This window comes from Talpa occidentalis, unplaced genomic scaffold (genome assembly GCF_014898055.3).
Source record: "Talpa occidentalis isolate TD23 unplaced genomic scaffold, MPIMG_talOcc4v2.1 talOcc4.7, whole genome shotgun sequence".
In the NCBI taxonomy this organism is placed as follows: domain Eukaryota; kingdom Metazoa; phylum Chordata; class Mammalia; order Eulipotyphla; family Talpidae; genus Talpa; species Talpa occidentalis.
The window spans coordinates 100,266,196-100,285,766 of NW_023605083.1; the positions used below are offsets into that span (position 1 = coordinate 100,266,196).

The following is a 19,571-nucleotide window of genomic DNA, read 5'->3' on the forward strand; positions in this document are numbered from 1 at the left end:
AGTGGCCAGGCAAGAGGATCATAGGGTGTTGAATGGGGAGCAAGGAGAAGGGCAGGGATAAGTGAGGCCTTATAACTGGTGAAGGGTATGCCTTTTCCAGGGAGGAAGACACCCCACTTGTACTCACTGTGTGAGTGGCCCAGCAGGACCAGGCCTCTGGGTGATCTCAAACTAGCTTCCCTCCCTCCTACCTCTTCCCCCATTGTCAATGCCAATGGTTGCAGGAAGAGCTACTTAGTAAATGTTTCTGATCAAACAGAAGCTAGAATCATCCTCTGATTCAGTTCTAGGTTCTAGATTCTAGAAGCTTTGGGGCTGAGGAACAGGTGTTTTCTCTAGGGTGGACAGCTTATTTGGAGGCCTGTTCTAGCTGTTTCCTCCTGGTGTGCTCCCCAGGGAATGGCAACTTTTTGTCACAGCCCAAAGCTTTGTGAGATGCCTGCTGTGACTGAGACTGGGGTCTCCAGGGATACAATTTGGGAGGTGAAGGAAGCTGGAAGGCAGGGCATGGGTTTGCATGCCTGCCAGGTGGCATTGCAGCACCCATGTGGTACCCAGAGACTGTGGCCAACCTGGGGCAGTGCCGTGTCTGGCTCTGCTCTTCCCACTGTCTGCTGATCAGTCTTTTGTCATTCATTTATTAACTCATTTGTGTGGTCACTCTTGCCCTCAGTCATTTCATTCATCTTGTTCACATGAGTTCACCTTTGCTTGCGTTGATGGTTCATTCATTCCTTTACTCAACTCAGTAAGTTTGGGCAGGGCTGGATTCCATTCCTTGCTATCTGCTTAGCTCTGCCTTGATCCCACAGGGGTGAAGATTTGCCCTTGAGAAGTATGGATTGACTGAGAGAGGAGGCCCATACATTTGAAGGACATGCCAGGCTACATCCTCTGTGCAACTGACTTTCCAGAATCCTCCATGCTTTACTCAGCAGGGCTGTCTACGTGGCAGGCTAAGTTATGCCAGGAGAAGGTAGCCCGGTGAAGCAAGAATTGCTTGCCTTCCAGGGTGGGTGACCTGTGGGGCAGGCCAGAACAGGGGCCTCTCCTCCCCAAACCCAAACTTGGGAGACAGTCACTATTTTACAGTTTTACTATAAAATTGTTTATTTTTACAATTACTATTTTATAGTTGAGACTAATTTTTTAAATTTTGAATTGCATGTGGAGAGACATTGTAACATTTTCAATGCTTTAAGCCTCTAAAATTCTTTCTAAAAAGAAAAATAAGATACAAAGAATAATGCAGGGACTCAGTAAATACCACACAATATGTCAGTGATCTCTTATCTTTATTAAGGAAATCAATGTTGGAGTCTCTCATCCTGAGAAGGGGTCTCAATCACTATAGTTCTTTTTTTTTTTTTAATTTATTTATTTATGCATACAAGAGCTGGGGCACAGGCCAGAGACGTGGCAGGGGCGTGGGGGGTGAGAGGATTCACCAGACAGAGTGGGGAACAGAAAAGGCAGACTGACTGAAACACACTGCTGAGGGGAGCAGTGGGTAAGACAGGAGAGGTCTGCTTCGTCATGTGGGTTGCTCCCTGGCTAGCCGGGGATCGAACTCGTGCTGCAGAGGCTGTGGTTTGCTCCATAATGCGGCGCCCAATCCCTTGCGCCACCAGGGAGGCCCTCAATCACTATAGTTCTGCCTCCAGGCATATTTGGCCACATCTGGAGACATTTTTGGTTGTCACAACAGGGGAGAGTGATTGGTATTGGGTGGATGGGAATGGAGGCCCAGGGAGCGTCTGACACCCTACACTGCCAGGATGCCTTTGCCCCAAGGATCACTGTGTTGGGGGAGAAACCCCCTCGAGATGCAACAAGTGTCTTGAAATTAGTATGTGATAAGTCAATCTTTTAAAAAGCACACACTGAAAGAATATTTAGTACTTTATAGTTCTGCTGTGGTTTTTTTTTTTTTAATATAATTCTTTTTTTTTTTTTTTTAAGATTTATTCATTTATTTATTTATACAAGCACTGGGCACAGTCAGAAGCACGGGAGGGTGAGAGAATTCACCAGAGCCAGAGCGGGGAACAGAACAGGCAGACTGACAAAGTACACTGCTGAGGGGAGCAGCGGGCGGCAGGAGAGGTCTGCGCGCCATGTGGGACCCTCCTCCAGTGGCCGGGGAGCAGCCAGGGATCGAACCGGCGCCACAGAGGCCGCGGGCATCCCCGCAACCCAGCGCTCAACCGCTGCGCCACCGGGGAGGCCCTGTGTTTTTTTTTTTAAATAAAGATTTATTTATTTATGCATACAAGAACTGGGGTACAGACCAAAGGTGTGGGGTGTGAGAGGATTCACCAGAGACAGAGTGGGGTACAGAACAGCAGATGTACTGAAATACACTGCTGAGGGGAGCAGCGGGCCAGGCAGCAGAGGTCTGCTGCGCCATTTGTGTAGCTCCCTGGCTGGGGATCGAATTTGTGCTGCAGTGGCTGCGGACAGCTTCATAGGTTGCATCTTAACTCCTTGCGCCACTAGGGAGGCCCTATAGTTCTGATGGTTTTAAAAAACATTTATTTTTTTTTTTTTTTTTTTAATAGAGGCATGTTTTATTTATTTATTTGTTTGTTTTGTTTATACAAGCACTGGGTACAGTCAGAAGCGCGGGAGGGTGAGAGAATTCACCAGAGCCAGAGCGGGGAGCAGAGCAGGCAGAAGGACTGAAGCACACTGCTGAGGGGAGCAGCGGGCGGCAGGAGAGGTCTGCGCGCCATGCGGGACCCTCCTCCGGTGGCCGGGGAGCAGCCGGGGATCGAACCGGCGCCACAGAGGCCGTGGGCAGCTTCACAACCCAACGCTCAACCATTGCGCCACCGGGGAGGCCCTAAAAAACATTTATATGTGCTCCAAGAGTTCTGTAGCTTTGTTCATTTGACATGAACAAAGGGAAGCCTCTGTCTGCCCACCCATGCGTCCAGTCCAGACAGTGTCACCGCGAGGGCGCTGATGCTTTTGAGAACATTACATATTGGCCCACATAGATCTAGTTTATTTAATGTCTATAGTTTAGCCATTTTGGGGATAGGCTACATTTTATCTATTCTCTTGATGGACACCTAAAAAAGTTTCTAATCTTCATTGTAAATGCGAGGACAGGAATATCTCTGCACAGGAATATCTCTGCTCTTTGCACGTGTGTTTCTCTGGGGTAGCTGCCTGGGAATGAACTTGCTGGCATGTGGGAGCACAGCTTTCCAGCTCACACTCTCCCCACCCTCAAAACTGTCCATTGCTGAGCTTGGTGAGAAGAGACACATCACTTGCATTAGCATTTACCCGATTAGTATTGAGGTTGACTATCTATCTCCCTTCTTGGCTGCCAGCTCCTTAGGCCTCTGAATACCTCTGTAGGGCCCGAATCACAGCACCCTGGTGATGCACATTGCAGTTGGGGTCACTTTCCCTTCAGGGTGCTGGCCACTCATTCTTGTCCAGGGTCCATGCACACTGCTTCTTTGCTGCTAGCCTGACTACTCTCCCCACACGACACAGCTGAGTGGGTTTTTGCGTTTCATCTTTGGTTTTATGAGATTACACCGTAGTAACCTTTGGAGGTGGATTTGCTTGAGCCTCCCAGTGTGTCCTGAGAGGGTAACTTTGTTTCCAGAGTTCTGGGGGCTTGTCATTCCTGGGCTCCCCATGTCCAGGCTGGGCGGGTATTGTGCTGGTCTGCTGATGTCCTGCTTTGTCTCTGCAGGCAGATCTCTGCGTTATGACCTGGCTGTTGGGCTACGTGGACCCCTTGGATCCCTGCTTTGTGGCTGCTGTCATTGCCATCACTTTTAATCCGTTCTTCTGGAATGTGGTAAGTGCCCTCACACTGATGCTGTGAATGCATGGATGGACAGATGGCTTCCCTCCCCAGTCCATCGCTGACCAGCATGGAATCATTCTGTCTACTTCCTCAGTGAGATTGGCACCCAGTTTTAGGGGACACTGACCAGGGAAGCCCTTCACCTTGGGGATCTCACATCTTGGTGTCAGCAGATGATCCTGGGCTGCTGCTGGGCTGGGCTGAGGCTGCCTCTGAGAGCCCGGCGAGCTCACGCACTGTCGTCAGGAGGTTGATTGTCTTGGCTTAGGAACTTTTGTCCCCCTCTGTTATGCCAATAATAAAGTTGTTTTCTTGTGAATCCCTACCCCCGCTATTTGCTCCATAAACATGATGATTTTCCCTAAATGGGGTTTCTTGCAAAAAGGTTTGCTCACTACAGAACTGTTATGTGCTGGGTAGCAGGAACAAGCCTGCAAGAAGTGAAAACAGGAGACAGGGCACCAGCTCGTCTTTGGGTGCAGGCGTCTATGGTGCCAGGAGACCCTGGGAGGACAGATGGAGTGCTGGACTGGGGCGCTGGGCCCTCTGGGGATGTGGAGGGGGAAGGGCAGACCCTTTTGCTGCAGCCTTTCTCTGAGATACCCTCTCCTGCCGGGATTGTGGGAGAAGCTCTTTGGATTTCTGGTGATGTCTCTGGAGGATGGAGAGGGCAGCGTAGCACTCCTAAGGTTGCTTCCCAGGGCACCTGTGTAGTGGGCCAGCCAGCTGGTGCTCCCTGGGGCTCAGCCGTGTTCAGGTTTGCTGATGCAGAGCCAGGAACGCTCTGTGATCACCATCAAAGGGACCCTGAAGAATAATCCAATTTCAGTGTTAGCAACACACTGTTCCAGACTGTTTCCATTTCAGGTGACCCCTTGGTCCCAGGGACAGAACAGAATGTGTTCGTCGTCTGGTTTTCTCCATTAGTGGTGGGTGGGAGTGGGGCAGGGGGAGGCTGCTTATGAAGAGGTGAATGTGTTGTCCGTCCATCCTGTCCTGAACACACCTTTGGGTAGTCAGCGGGAGGGGACTTAGGTGGTAGGAGCACTGAGGAACAGACTGAGAGTTAGGTTTGTCCAAGGCCATTCTTCATGCCTCTTGGGGACCCTCACCACGCTCCCTGGAGGCTTGGTCCCACTTTGCTTGGGGGATCCTGACCTGACACAGGCCTCCCCAGCTGGAGCTCATGGGACCTACAGTGCCCGACCCTCCCTTTCATGGTCTGCTGTCCCCTCACTTTCCTCTTTCCCTGCTGTGTGCCCTCTGCCTACTTTACCTGTTTGTTGTTTTTAAAAAATATTTATTTATTTATGCATACAAGAACTGGGGTGCAGGCCAGAGTTGCGGGGGGTGAGAGGATTCACCAGAGACAGAGTGGGGAGCAGAACAAGTGGATCTACTGAAATACACTGCTGAGGGGAGTAGTGGGTGAGAGAGGAGAGGTCTGCACCATGTGGGTCAGCTCCCTGGCCTGGGATCGAGCTGCAGTGGCTGCGGATAGCTTCATAGTGCTGAGACTTAACCCCTTGCACCACCAGGCAGGCCCCACTTCACATCTTTATACATGAGACAATGAGGGGTAATGAGGGGTAAAGAGATAGGCTGCAAAATGGTGCCCTAACAGACATCCCTGGCCTAATTAGGTTAAGAACCTTGAGATGGGATGATTATCTTGGATTTTCAGATGGGCCCTTAACTGCAGTCAGATGTGTCTTTATAAGAGGGAGGCAGCGGCAGGCATGAGGATGCCGCCCAGAACGCTAGTGATGTGGCGCTGGCCCAGGAAGGCCACGGCTGCAGGAAGAGGCAGCGGTGGATTCTGGAGGTGGAGTGACAGAGCTGTGACACTTGGATTTTGGTCCAGCGATAATGATTTCGGACTGTGGCTTCCAGAACTGTGAGAGAATACATTCCTGTTGCTGTAAACACCCAGCTCGGGGTACTTGCTGCAGCAGATGTGGGAAGCTGCACAGGGTGCTGAGGAGGCTCTTGGTCCTGGTGAAGACTGGGCGGGCTCTGGAGCCAGCTCTCCCTGCGGCAGCCCTCACTCTTGAGTCCCAGGGCCTGGCATTGACCACCTGGCGGCTGAGGGCATGGAGCTCTCCCAGAGAGGGTGGCTGGCCGAGCATGCAAAGGTCCTGGGACACTTGGCGCTCAAGCCCCGTGGAAAGCGCGTTTTTGCACGACTGTTTTGAAGACGCTTTGCCCCAGCATCATCCACAACAGCCTCGAGGTTAGGGTGACCGGGGAAGATTTGGGAAACAGGCAGCTTGCGTCTGTGTGTTGAGCATAAGGCTTTTTTTCTTCTGTCATACGTTTCTGATTTGTCTCATTTTTGAAAAAATTATCCACTGGAACAGTTTGTGGTCTTGAGGGGGAGAGAGAGAGTGCTCTTCAAAGGTTTTTCAGAATGAGAAAAGTTATGGAAACATGTTGTGGTTTCGTGACCTGAGAGAGCAGCACAACAGCCCTGGGAGGTAGGAGACTGGCCAGGGTGGGGCCTGCGCCCGAGCTCCCTGCCGACAGTGCCCACCACCAGCACTGAGAGGTCATACCGGGAAAGCACTTAATGAACCCTGATTCAATCTGCATACTAGCTGATACTTGGCAGAATTTGCTATGCTCGGGCACTGCTGAACGCATTTTGTGTACTATTTCAGTTCCTCTTCACAGAAAAAGCTGTTATTATCCCTTTGGAAAACACACTCCAAGAGGTTCCTTACTTCTGGGTTATTCATGAGGACCCCTGGCACCGGGGTTCCTCAGCCCTGCTCCCCATGGAGCTGACATCCTGGCAAGGTGGCAATTGGTGAAGAAACAAATACACCCTTGGTTAGGGAAAAGCAGGGAGAGACAGGGAGGGCTGCTCAGGGCAGGGGTGACCTTTGAGGGAAATTTCAGGTGTGAGGGAGCCCCACTGGGTGTTCCCCCTACTTCCTACCTCCCCATTATCTGGAAAAGAGGAAACAGTGAATGCAGAAGTTCTGGACAAAAGTTGTGGGTCAGATTCAGGCCGGTGGGTGCCTGGCCTTCTGACTGCTCTAGGGCCTGCTTCTACCTCCGCAGGCTGTCATTTCTGGAAGTTTCACCACATTGACTGGAGTGGTCAGCCCACTTATTAGGGCAGCATTTAGATATTTGGACACAGCCTCCCTACCAGCATCAAGGCCCCAAACCTCTCCTCTCCTGCTCACTCCCTGCAGCCTGTTCCCAAGGCCTCAAGGAGCTCTTTGTTGCTTAGTCCTAAGGACACTTTCCTCCCTTCCTGTATGTCTTTGGGAGGAGTTTAATGCTGTTGACCCTCTCTTCCTTGAAATCTCACCCTCCCTGTGCTTCCATGCTGCTTTTCTGGCTCACTCTCCTCTGTTCCTTATCAACTCCTTTTCTGCTGCCTGTCATTCAGTCACTTAAGAAATGCTCCTGGAGAACCCACTGTGTGCTACGGAATAAATGTGGGTAGTCTCTGTTGTTAGAGGTCACAAATAGATCTGCAATTAAAATTGTAAAAAGGTGGGGTATCTCAATCTCTGGTCTAAAATCTTCACAGAGCACCAGGAGCTTTGGTATAGGTACTGTGGCCTCACCTGGTTGTGTGTTGCCATTACTGGGACCTTGTTGTTTGAGTCCTGCCCAAGATCTCCCGGTGTGCTTCTCCAAGAAGGGGCGACCCTGTTTCCTGTAACCAGAGTAAAGATCCAGGGGCCAGCCTTGACCCTTTTCTGTCCCCCCAACCCCCACCAAAGGCTCTACCCTCACAGTCCACCTGCTCAGTGTGGGGCTTTCACTATCACCTGGGGCAACACAGCAGCCTCTGGCTAGGCTTCCCACCAGTCCTTGTCCTCCCTAACTGTCTATGTGCACTCCTCCCTTACACATCGTGAACACATGCCAGGGACTGGCCCCAACCCAGCGCCCTAGCACACTCAGCTGCTTAGAGGCACTCCATATCTGCTGGGGAAAGATGTGACCTCTTTCTCTGGTGCATGAAGCTCCTCTCTGCAGGGTGTGCTCTCCCCTGCACACTGTCACTTCCGGTCTCTGTCCTCCCCTGAGTGATGCATCTTACCCAGGGCTCCTCCACACAACCTGTTCCACTCCCTCCAGATGGTCATCCCCACTCCTCATGAGTCCTCCTTTTTGTCCCTCCTTCCAGCAGGGTGGCTGGACTTTGACGTGGATATTTGGGTGCTCATGCTGCCTGCAGAGTGTGTGACTGTATCTCTGGTTGGTCTCCACCCTCTAGGCTGTCAGTAGGACCCCTAAGTCCTCACAGTCTCAGATGTCTCTGGACATTGCCAGGGTCCCCTTGTTATAGGACAGGGAAAAGGGTCAGCCCAAACCCCGCAAACCTGCCTATTCTAAATGGGTTCTGCCATCCGCCGCATCAACACAAAACATAGGAGACTTTAATGAAAAGGAACTTTAATAAAACTAGGAAACAATACAGGAAAGGCAAAGAATCTAGTTTCTAAATGAAGCACCCAAAGTTACCCGTCCCCTCGTGGGTAAAAGTCCATCCAAATGGGATTGGCCCAGAACAAGGCCCCAAAGCCTGCTACAAGTCTAAAGCATCTTCCAGTGGGGACCCACAGAAAAGGGTCACAAACAACTGGACAAGCCCGGAAGGAAAAGAGCAAAATCAACATCAAGATAAAAGCTGCCATTGTCACCTCCCCACGGGTCTCACCCACATCTGTGTCACCTAGTCCACGACCACAAGACAAGCGCAGTTTCTTCACGTGTCTCTAGGCTCCATGTGCCTCCTCCAGGTCTCCTGGCTCCATCCTGCTTCCTTCCTCAGTCTCTTCTGCAGCTTCTCCTCTTCCTGCTCAGCTCCACTCTCCCTTGGGAGGGGCAGGGAACCTCCCACTTTCCTGGGGACCACCCTGTTACAATCCCCCCTTTTAATTTTTATTCCACCATATCTATGGTGGCACAGATCTCATGGTGTAATCTTAGGAGACAGTCTTTTTTTCAGGGTTTCAATGTGTGTAAGAGAAGCAACAATTAGTCAGCAGCATTGTCCATGAATGTCCAGTATGACAGTTTCATTACTTAAAAATAGTCCATTATCCAAGCCAAAAGAAAAAAAGTTGGAGCATTGGCTAAAACAAGATAGCAAATATATCAAAATCACAGGGAAAAAATGTTAAAATGGTTCAACTTATGCAAAAACCACCCTGTTACACCCTGAGGGGCTCAGTCACCCAGTTGGTCTGAATGAGGCAGCCCTGGGTGCACTCTGTGGCTGTCCGTATGCTCCTCCAGCTTTACCTCTTGCCCCTCAGCCTCCCCTTCGCCTGAGAGTTCTGAGAGCTGAGTAGCACTGCTTTGCTCCTCCGTCCCAGCCCTACATGAGCTAGCACTGTTCTGTGTTATAGAAGACAAAGCGCTGGCTTTGCCTCTTCGTGTTGCATCAGCATAGCCTGTGCAGACGGTGTTCAGTCCACCAGCAGTTGGGCTCTTACCCTCTTTTTGCTGTGGCTTCCAGTGGGCAGGCCCATTCCCACCTTGACATTTGCAAATTCACAATCCTGACTTTGCAAAGAAAAGGAATTGCAGGGAAGTGAAATGATATGACCTGCCCAGCTATTCCTGGCATCTCAGTGGAGATAAGATAGCTTGCAGCCCTACGCAGTTCCTCTCCAGGAACTCCCTCCCAGCCATGCGCTCCTGAGCCAGCACCTTGTTGTTTTAAGAGTAGCCTTGAGCTTCTCGTTAATCACAAAAGAAAATTGTTCACATGCTTTGGTGTCTTAACTGTTATTGAGGACAAATTGCTCGTCATGGATGTCAGAGCTGATGGAGATGTGTCAGCATATTAGGGTGCCCCGACTTAACTGGGTTGGTTTATAGGCGGAGTGATGGTGTTGTTAATCTTTCACTTTGGGACCCCTGGGAGAGTAAAAGGAGCACTATTAACAATCCTGCCAGGAGAGCGGGTATGAACGGGACTGTTTGGCAAGCTGGTTTTTTGGCATGGAGAGTGGGCTTCTGTGGTTGTTTGTGCTCTTCCCAACCTGGCTGGCCAGCCCAGCCTCCTCCCCCATGGCATCCCGTCTATAGCAGGACACCAGCAACTGCCTATTGACATTGGTTTTCCTAGTTTAGATGACAGCCCCACATCCCTCAGACCTGGTTGGTCACCCTAGTCTTCAGGGTGGCTCACCCTCCCCCGAGGGCAAGTTTGGGAAGACTGTGCTGGCCCCTGGGCTGGGGGTGGGGTGGGGATTCCTCAGGAGGGGGATGATTATCCTGCCCTGCCAAATCCTGTAGGCCTCTGGATGAGGGCCACCGGCTTGGGAGGGAGCCAGGGCAGCAGAACAGTAGGTGGCGCTGTGGGCAAGGCACTCCCATGGCCCCACAACAGAGGGGAGGGAAGCCTGTCCTGTCCTCTGTCTCTGCTGTCTCCTCAACTGACCAACACCTGTAGTGTGCTTTTGTGGTGCTGCCTCAATTTCTGCTTTCAGATTCCCAGGTGGCTCATTTTGGGACACCTTGGGTTCTCCAGTGGTGCCAGGAAGCTGACCCCACCAATGTTGCAGCCTTGAAACAAGGGAACCAGCCCAACAATAGGGAGGCCTGGGTCACATCATTGTGTTCATATCCCCATCAGGCCTTGGTTTCTCTGTGAGGTGAGGATACCCAACTAAGTTCCTGCCAACTCTGAAACACTAAGGAGGCCCTGTGCTGGGGTCCAGGCAAAGATAGTGTGCCTTGCCCTCCCGGAACTAGCACTCAGACCAGTAGTTTAAGACTAGATAATGGACATGCAACCCGAAAACAGTAACACTGGCTACTGGAGAATATGTGCCGGTGATGAGAGAGAGGTCGGAGGCCTCTGGCTTGAGCACCCCACAGAGATTGCTAAGGCGATGTCTGTTGTCTTAGAGGAGGCGTGCGTCAGAAGGCCACAGAAAGGGGGATGTGTGTTTGAAGAAGGTGGAGCAGGCAGGCCTGGGCCCCTGAGGGAAGACCTTGAATGTTGGCCGACATTTCTCATGGTCAACTAGAGGCTGGAGGTGAGTGTTCATGTCTGAGCTTATGTATAAGCATGCATTGCAGGAGCATTGAGTGTGCACATGTTAGTATGAGTGTGCAAGCATTCAAGTGTGGCATGAGAATGAGTGTGAATATTTTGTGCCAGGGTGTGCAAGTGTGTATGTGAGTGTGTTCATGTGAGTGTGCAAGTATGCCTTAGACAGTCAGTGGAATTGGGACTGGGTGTGCACCAGGCTGTCTGAGACCCTCATCCCATCCGGCTTAGAAATCTGGTTCCTAGGCTTGGCCATATACCCGTTGGGCTCCGAGCCACTATTTCTCGAGCAGGAAGCATTGTCCTCTACCAGGGCACATCCTGCATTGTGGAAATGCTGAACTGGACTTACTGGTGTAGCCTGTGGCACAAGGATTTTCCTCTTAGCAAAGCCCACTCATCACACCTGACTGAGACCTGGCCCGGAGGGCACAGGGCTTCAGCTGGCCAACCACTTATCTCTTCCTACTGATGTCACCTGGGACACCATGGCTCCTCCATTTTCCCTAAACCCCTGCCTGAGTTCCTACAGAACTGATGGCATGTCTGCCCTGGGCTCCATGGCTGTGGACATCAGCTGCTTGTCATCTGGGATCTATGTTCACTTCCTCCTGGCCTCTTATTGTGGTCTCAAATGCAAGATGTTCTGAGGCAGCTGCGGGCCTGGTCTTTTCTGTAGATGCACATTTTCAGCTGGAAGCAGCCTGTCCAAAGCCCTCCACACCCAGAACCATCTATCCCTGAACAGAGACCCAGTCTGAGTGGCCGGTTGCTCTGCAGGGCAGAAGCCTGGCAGGGCACCATCCTGCCATCCACCAGGACTAACTTTAGAACCTCAGTGTCCCAGCAACATGGTAATATGTCTGTTTGGCATCTCGAACTGGGTCAGCTCACAGTGTTTGCCAGGAAGGCTGGAGTGACACAGTTGTGGACAAAGGAAGGAAGCAAAGAAAGCCTCTTCCAACACCGAGCCCAGGCTGAATCCTGACTCAGCTGGGCACTGTTCCATCAACTCATCCTTCCTCTCCAGTTTCAAATATTCTAGATGCAATTTGAGTTTTCTTAGAAAGCTCATGGAGTGGGGATATCTGAGCGCATCTTCCTGGGATGATTTCATTTAGGCATAGTGAGCACCTCAGATGCCACTAGCATGCATGGAACCAACGTGAAAGGCAGCCGCAATGGCTCCTGGGCCAGTGGTTTGTTGTAAATCATCTCTCAGCATCCTTCTCTCACTGAGGGCGGTGGGTATTCTCAACAGATCAGGCCCTGTGGAGACTGAGGCCTTCAGGTAGAGGTTGTTCATGCCCTGACCTTCACCACAATCAGGGTGCATCTCTGACTTCTCCCCAAGCTCCAGCTGGTTGACCCTCCCCCATTCTGCACACAGTTTTCACTGGTGCCCCTATACCCATGCAGTTTGACTCCTCTTCCTAGAAGGACCGCCCGTGGCCTGGCTGTTCCCATTTCCTCCTTTCAGGACTTTGCTCATCCCATAGCCAGCCTTGCCTGAGCCCTGACCCTGAGCAGACACAACTGAGCATATCCTATGTCTCCCCAGCCCGCAATGCATTGCAGACCCACAGCTCTCTGATCTCCCTTAATTGTGAGCTTATGTTTTGCCCCCTCCAGTAGACTGAGAGCTGGAAGCTAAGGGTAACAATGTCAGGGCCTACCCCTCTATTTGAAGGCATCGACAAAAAGGTCCTTCATTCACAGTGGGTGAGTCCTGAGGTGGCCCAGGAAGTGGTGGGCCAGGCAAACGGGTGCCTCTCTTTCCCCATCAGTGAAACAGTGGGCTGTGCTCCTGCTGACCCCACAAGGGCACTGGCAGGAATTAAGGAGATGCAGATGTGAGTGTTTCAATGGCCAGGAGCCTGCCTGGTAGTCTTGTTTGCTCTGCCTTCTTCCCAGCTCTCCTTTTGAGGCCACTTGAGATTCCATGGAAAGTTTCCAAGGTTTGGGATTTTGTCTCATTTCAGTGCTAACTTTGTGACCTGATCAGTTTCTTCACTTCCCTGGCTCTTGGTCCCCTCATCTGAGGTCTGCAGGAGAGTCTTTGCCCCGTGTTCCTCCTGCTGTGGTGGTGAGGCTGTCAGGGAGGGGATGGGTGAGAAAGGATTTGGAAGGAAGAAATGCCCTGTGTACTATTTGGCTGGAGGGAAAGAGCATCTGTGGGAGCTGTCTGGCTGCAGGGGCGTCCACAAGAGTTCTTGCATCAATGGAAACTCCCAGAGCCTTTCTCCCCCTAAGCTTTAGGCCAAGTGCTTTCAGTTAGTCTCAGAATCTCATGCCCAGAAAATTTCCATGGCCTGAGGATATACTTTGGAGAGTTTGGTAGCTAGTAACTCCTCCTCGTCTCTAGAATCAGGCAGGGAGAGACTGAGACTCAGGAGATGATGGATGTACACGTCTTGGCAACACTTCAGGGCCACATGCTGTCAGGAGGTGGTGTCAGGCTCTCCAGTCGGGTGCTGCCGTCGGCCCGTGTTCCGGCTCACTTGTTGCCTGTGGCAGCTCTGTTCATGCCACATTTGTCCCTGATTCTCACCTTCCTTGTTCCCCACCTTGGCACAGTGAGTCTCAGGAAGGGTTGGACGGGAGCTGGCTTCAGGCCTGCCTGACCGATGTGGGGTTTTAGCTAGGTTCTGGGGTCCCATGACTCCCGTTGCCTTTCAGGGAAGGTCCCTGCTTGCACAGCTCCTGGGCCCAAGGTAACAGTTATGGTCATGTCTTCAAAAGAGGAGATGCTGATGTAGGCCTGGGGTGCCAGCCTCTTGAGGTTTTGGTGGCCAGGGAGTCCGGGTGGCTCTGGGGCTGCTAAGGTGTACGTTGTTGGGGGTGGGAGCTGAAGCCAGAGCTGAGTAGCCCAGCTCAGAGGTCCTGGTAGGGAGAAGGAGGAGAATCCGGGCTGCTTGATGGGAAATGGGCAATTTGGAGAAGGCCTGGGGGTTGGAACAGGGTGGGAGGAGTAGTCTGCAAAAATTCCCCAACTGTGGTTTCTGAAGTCAGATGTCTGATGCCAGCCCCTGCAAGTGGGTACAACGCCCTGGTCACTCTGCCTGTGAACACACCTTGGCTGTTTTGCTTAGCTGATCTTTGCTGAAAATGCTCATGAGTGCCAGCTAGATGTAGCCCTGCAGTATGCAGTGCCCCGTGGAGTCCACCCACTCTCCCTGCCTCTGCAGAGACTTCTAGACTGACCCCAGCTGCTGGTCTGATGTTGCCGCATCACAGCCCTCAGCCACAAAAGAGCACGCATAGCAAGTGTGAGCTTCTCCTGTCTTCAGTGACTGTGCTCACAGAGGGGCCTGTGGTGAGGATGGTAAGGGCCCCCAGCCCTGGGGTCCCCCTAACTGGAAGGGCGATCCTTTTTTCTCCTTCCCACCTCTGTCCATATAGTAGTGGAGTTGTCATGGCACCAAAGATAACAGGAGTAGAAATGATTCTTGAGCTTTGAAAGAAGTATGAGAGAAAGAGGTTATATGATGTGATTGATAATAGTAAATATATATTTGGTTTTTGGCACAGAGCTCCTAAAACCCTTGACATTTCTTAGGTGAAGAGAGCAATCAAACTATCTTTTGTTATGTTGATGAGGCAAGTTTTGGTAGGTCCCTCGGTCATCTAAGGCTGTGGGATGGCTGGCTGCCAGGGGAAGCAACCCTGAGATTAGAGGGTTGTAACTTTTAGTCCCACCCCCCAACCCACCCTGGGGGAGGGGAGAAGAACCCCCGAAAGATTGGGTTCCAAGAGCTTCTGGGTTGGGTTGATGAATGTTAGGAGATTCAGAGGGAGTGGTGTCCCCAGAGAGCATCCAGGCCTTTCCCTTTATAGAGTTAGATCCTTTATGAAACCCCAGTAACTTAGTAAGTAAACTGTGTCTCTGCATTCTGTGAGCTGCTCTGGCAAATTAATTGAACCCAAGGAGGTCCTGGTGGCTCTGATCTATGGCCTGTCTGTCAAAGTGCGTGTGACAACCTGCACTAGGGGGTGGTCTAGTGGGTCTGCACCCTCAACATATGGGATCCTATGCAAATAACTCCAGGGGATAGTTTTGCTTGCTTGGTGATATTGCAAAAAGTGTATATATTGGAGGTCACTGTCACTGTTAATTTTATTTGCTCATGAAGTTTTAATTGCCTTTTTGGCCAATCTTCTTGGGCCTAAACTCACCCTCTGTCCTGAGGTGTGCCCTCCTCTCCCTTAAAAATTCTGGGACTTCTCCCTTTGTGTGCAGGCAGGCTTTGGTGTTCGGAAGCCCACCTGCTGGTACCAGTAATGAAACCCACCAATAGCACTCATGGGAGGGGAGTTCTCTTGCCTGGAAACCTCCCTATGTCGGAGAGTCTGTGCTCTCCTGTTGTGCCCTGCTCCATTTGCCCTACAAGGCTCTGTGGGCAGCGGCCCACCTGCATGTCACTTGTTGCCAACCTCTGAGTCCCAAGGGCCCCTCAGAGTTCTGTGCATTTACTGCAAGGCTTGGGGGAAGTAGGTTGCCTCTCAGGAGGTACCCCGGGAGCACAGAGGGCAGAGTTGTGCTGAGGACTGCTCCAGAGGGCCCCTGGGAGCCCTGGAGGAAGACCTGCGTGGAGGAAGACAGCTTGGTCTCCCAGAACACTCGTCCAGGCTTCTGCCTGAGTTTTCTCCGTGGGACCATCTCTGTCACCTCTGGGGGCCGCCAGCATGCTGGGGCAGATGAGTGTTGTCCCCGTGTGGGGCAGGGAGTCCACCTCACTACCAATTCTGCCTGGTGGGATGGGGAGGACTCCCAAGTGAGCTCTTTCTCCCTGCAGGGTTGGGGACTGTATTGGCCCCTCCTGTGTGGCTGTGGCCTTCTGCTCCCCTCCCCATCCATTTTCTCCATTTGTTGCAGGACAGCCACTCAGCCCCAGCCGAACAGGCCTTTTACAAGGTGCCAGAGGTACAGGTACCTATTGGACTTTCTTTCCTCAGCACTGAAGAATGTTGGAGAATGGGCTGACTCTCCATTGTCTGTGCAGATTTGTCTACTTCTGTTCTGTCACGTAGGTGGGATCTTAGATAATGCTGCAGGCGAGGTGAATGGGTGGCCTACACGGATCGTCCAGCTGGTTGGGTGCAGTCTGCTTTCAGCCCATCTCTCCCATCAACCTTTAAGGATGGACCAAGGGATTGTGGCCATCAGTGAAGAGGCAGCAGCCCTGAGTTAGGAGCAGAACATTCCATGGTGGTGATTGTCATGTGAGTGAACATTATTGTCGTTTCCACCCCTGTGACTGCTGCTGCTGTGCTTTCATTATCCCCATGGCTGGCATGGTGCTAGGTTCACTATACAGGCTGAACTGAGTAGACTTTGATTTAGTAGACCCTGGGTGATCAACCCCAGATTTATGGAAGCAGCAGCTGTGGACCAGAGAGGTTGCTTGACCTACCTGGGTTACACAGCTGAGCAGAGTTGGGCCTGGCAGCTGGGGCTCCTGCTCCTGGGAGTTACCTCCCTCTGAAGGCCTGACCTGGTACAAACACAACTGTAAGTGGTAGTGTGGTCTGACTCAGATGGGGTGGAAAGCTGGGTCTCTGATTGTAGGTAGAGGCCCTCAGAGCACCTGTGGGGGTTCTGGCCCCACAGCTCCCTTCCCCTGGAGCCTGGGGTGCTAGTGTGCATCCTCCACTGACTTCTCCATAGCCTAACTTATTGGCTACTGCTCCCTGCGCCTGTGTCAATAGTATGACTGCATGCGGACTTCCTGTGGGCGGGGCTGCACATGGGGCAGCATGATGCCGGTTACATGGAGGGAACACCTCTTCTGAAGACTGGGTAGATCCAGGTGTCCTCAAATCCATCAGCCTGCACAGGATGTCTCCCTGTCCCCCATGTCCTCCTGAGGCACCCAGCATCTCCTGTTGAACCTTGCCAGATACACAGATAGCAATCACTGTGTGGGTGGGAGGGTGGGGGGTGTCTGTCAAACAACAGGTCTCAACCCCGACCTCTTGGGAACATCTGGCCAGGTCAGGCCGTGTCTTTGCTGTGGTTGGCCAAGTGGGTCTTGGTGGACCTAGTGAGACCCCAGGTGAGTCAGAGGCTTTGTCCTCCTTGACATTCCAGCATCCAGGATCCGGAGGTGCTTCACCCCATCCAAGAAAGAAGCAGGTGGCAGGGACCCTCACAGTGTGCCTCAGCCCACTTACACACTGACCAGCAGTGGGGGCAGGCCATTTTGTAAATCCTGAACATTGGTTTCCCTGTTAAACTGGAGGAGGTGGACAGCACAGCCACCTTCTCTGCCCCCACGCAGCCCAGCTGTTCACTGGCTCCGTGAGCTGTTTACTCACTCCTGTGAGTTTCCTGGACATTCCAACCATGACTCACCAGCAGCCCCAGATGCTCACCTACACCCAGGGCCCCAGTACTCTCAATGCCGCTCTGCTGCCTCCCTACCCTACATCCCGGCCCCACTGGCCTTTCGGGACCTCCAAGTACCTGCTGTTGCATAAAGGCGCAAAGACCCATTTCAAGCCGGGCACTGAACTGCTCCCTAGTTAAGATGGTTTCCTTCCCTCTCTACTTATGGCTGCATGGGCTCCGATCCCGGCCCTGCCTGCCCCAGGCGGGCTACTTAGCCTCTCAGAGCTTTAGTTTTCTCTTCCGTGAAATAGTCCCTTTCCCCTCGGGAAACCTTCAGGAAGGGCAGGGCTGGCTTGAAGCCCCACTGGGTGCCCTAGGATGCCACTGCTTCCCCAGATCCTGGGCCTGAGGGACCTGCAGGTCCCAGACGTCTGCCTCTGCCTAGACTTGGGAGCATGCCTGTCATGCCCCCCAGATCCTGCAAGTTCACCACTAGCCCACCCCATTCGCAGGCCCTCCCACCACTTCAGGTCTTGATTGATTCAGCAAACATTTCTGGGGCACTTGCCCCATGCCAGGCATGGCTCTGGGAACTGAGAGGGGTAGAGGCAAATAGGAAGCCCACTTGGGAGCCTGCCGCGGGCCCGCAGTCAGCTGTGACCTACTAGAGCCTCCCTGTCACCACCTTTCATACCAGAATAAGCCAGGAAATGACTCTTGGTGGCCTCGGCTTCAGCGTTGCATCAGCAGCCCAACCTAATGCCTCTTTCATTTCTCCTTCCCGCTGTTCTTCCTCCTGTCCTTGTATAATGAAGCGCAGAACAAAGAAACCAAGGTTGCAGAGAGAGCCAGCGCCAGGCAGTGGGGCTCAGTGGGCAGTCAGAGGTTTGGCTCCATGCAGGGGAGGCCATGAAAGAACACGTGTGGCACTGGAGGAGTTTGATGGGTTCCGATGAGATTGGCTTCCTCTGGGGCAGGATAAAGTATGCTCCGGTGCCAGCCCCCAGCACATATCCCAGCCTCATGTCTGTTCCCAATTCCGCCTTCTCTCTCTTGATGTCACCTTCTTCTTGGAGAGATGGTGAGAGTACACTGTGGATTCCATTTCTGTTACCTACCAGCAAGTGACTTATGCCTCAGTTTCCTCCTCTGAAGTGGCACAGTGAGCGTCCCCGCTGTGGGGCCCTTGTAAAGATTCCGTAGTTGGCTCCTGTGCAGGTTTTATGGTGGTGTCCATTAGTGAGCATGCAGACGTGGGCCTCTCTGGAGCCCCATTCTGAGACGGCATAGACATGCACTCTCTACAAAGGCCATTGATAGTTGCCCCCCTTTCACTTTTTGCTCTTGGTTCTTTTTAAAAAGCTGCTGAAATTGCACCAGTTGGTAGTAACACAATCCTGCAAAAGAAAGGGCCCACACAGCCTGTTTTCCTGGCTTGAACGTGGCGGTGGTGGGGGGCTAGCACCCCTGTCCTTGCTGGGAGAGCGAGTGCCAGAACATGTTCCTGCACATCAGCCACGCTCTCGGTGGTTGGGTTTTGTGTGTACCTCTGGAGCCCAGGACAGTTGGTTCTAAAGAGGATGGGGAGATGTGTAGACATGTGCATGTAATAGCTTTAGGTCCTTTCATTGAACGACTGAGACCCGATCTCACCCCATCACTGATGGCAGAGGTGAAGGGGTCCAGATCTTCTTAGGTTATCTACTTATATCAAAGGCCCAACACCTCTGCAAAGGCTGTGTTGTAAAGAGAAGGGCTGCTGTTGGCTCCCCAGATCCTGCAGCAAGGCCCCCTGAGCTTGGCCTCTGCCCACCTTGGAGGTTGCTGGTCAAGTGCACCCTCCACAGACGCCTCTGACCATCTAGTCTGGAGTAGCTTACAGCCTTGGCGGGTGTGTGCTGGGTGGGGGAGGGGAGGAAACAACTCTCCTCATCCCATTACAGCTGGGCTGTAGTATCTTTCATGATAGGTAAGAGAAATAAAGGGGAACCAAGTGGAGTTACCCACAGAAGTTTCTAGATTTTGTAAGACTTCCCGAATAGATATATGAAGTGGAGGGAGTCGTGAGGCCTTGCTTTGCTGAGTTACTCACGGTGAAGGAAGGCTCTGGAGGTGGTTCTTGTGGGAGGAAGCCACACCCAGTGATGGGATGAGCAGGAGCCAGGGTGCTTCCCTGCCTAGGAGCAGAATATAAGATGCTCCAGAGGGTGAGGGAGCCAGGGGCATGATTTCATTCGAAGGGTCTCTTGAAACAAAACCCAAATGGAGCTGGGTTTGTAGTGTGTGGGGTACACTAGTGCGCCTCTTTCTCCTACATGGGCTTCAACTGGAAACAGGGATACTTACAAGTGAGAAAACAGAGATACTTA

At 52.2% G+C, this 19,571-nt stretch overlaps 1 protein-coding gene across 3 annotated transcripts in view; it reads left to right on the plus strand.

Annotated features, from left to right (window-relative positions):
- PEMT (phosphatidylethanolamine N-methyltransferase) overlaps positions 1–19,571 on the plus strand; it is a 68,834-nt gene that overhangs the window by 8,946 nt on the left and 40,317 nt on the right. For all 3 annotated transcript variants that reach the window (XM_037492095.2, XM_037492097.1, XM_037492096.2), the window contains exon 2: positions 3,719–3,826. In XM_037492095.2, the coding sequence (XP_037347992.1) occupies positions 3,734–3,826 (93 nt within the window). In that variant the 5' untranslated portion in view covers positions 3,719–3,733. The remainder of the gene's footprint in view (positions 1–3,718; positions 3,827–19,571) is intronic.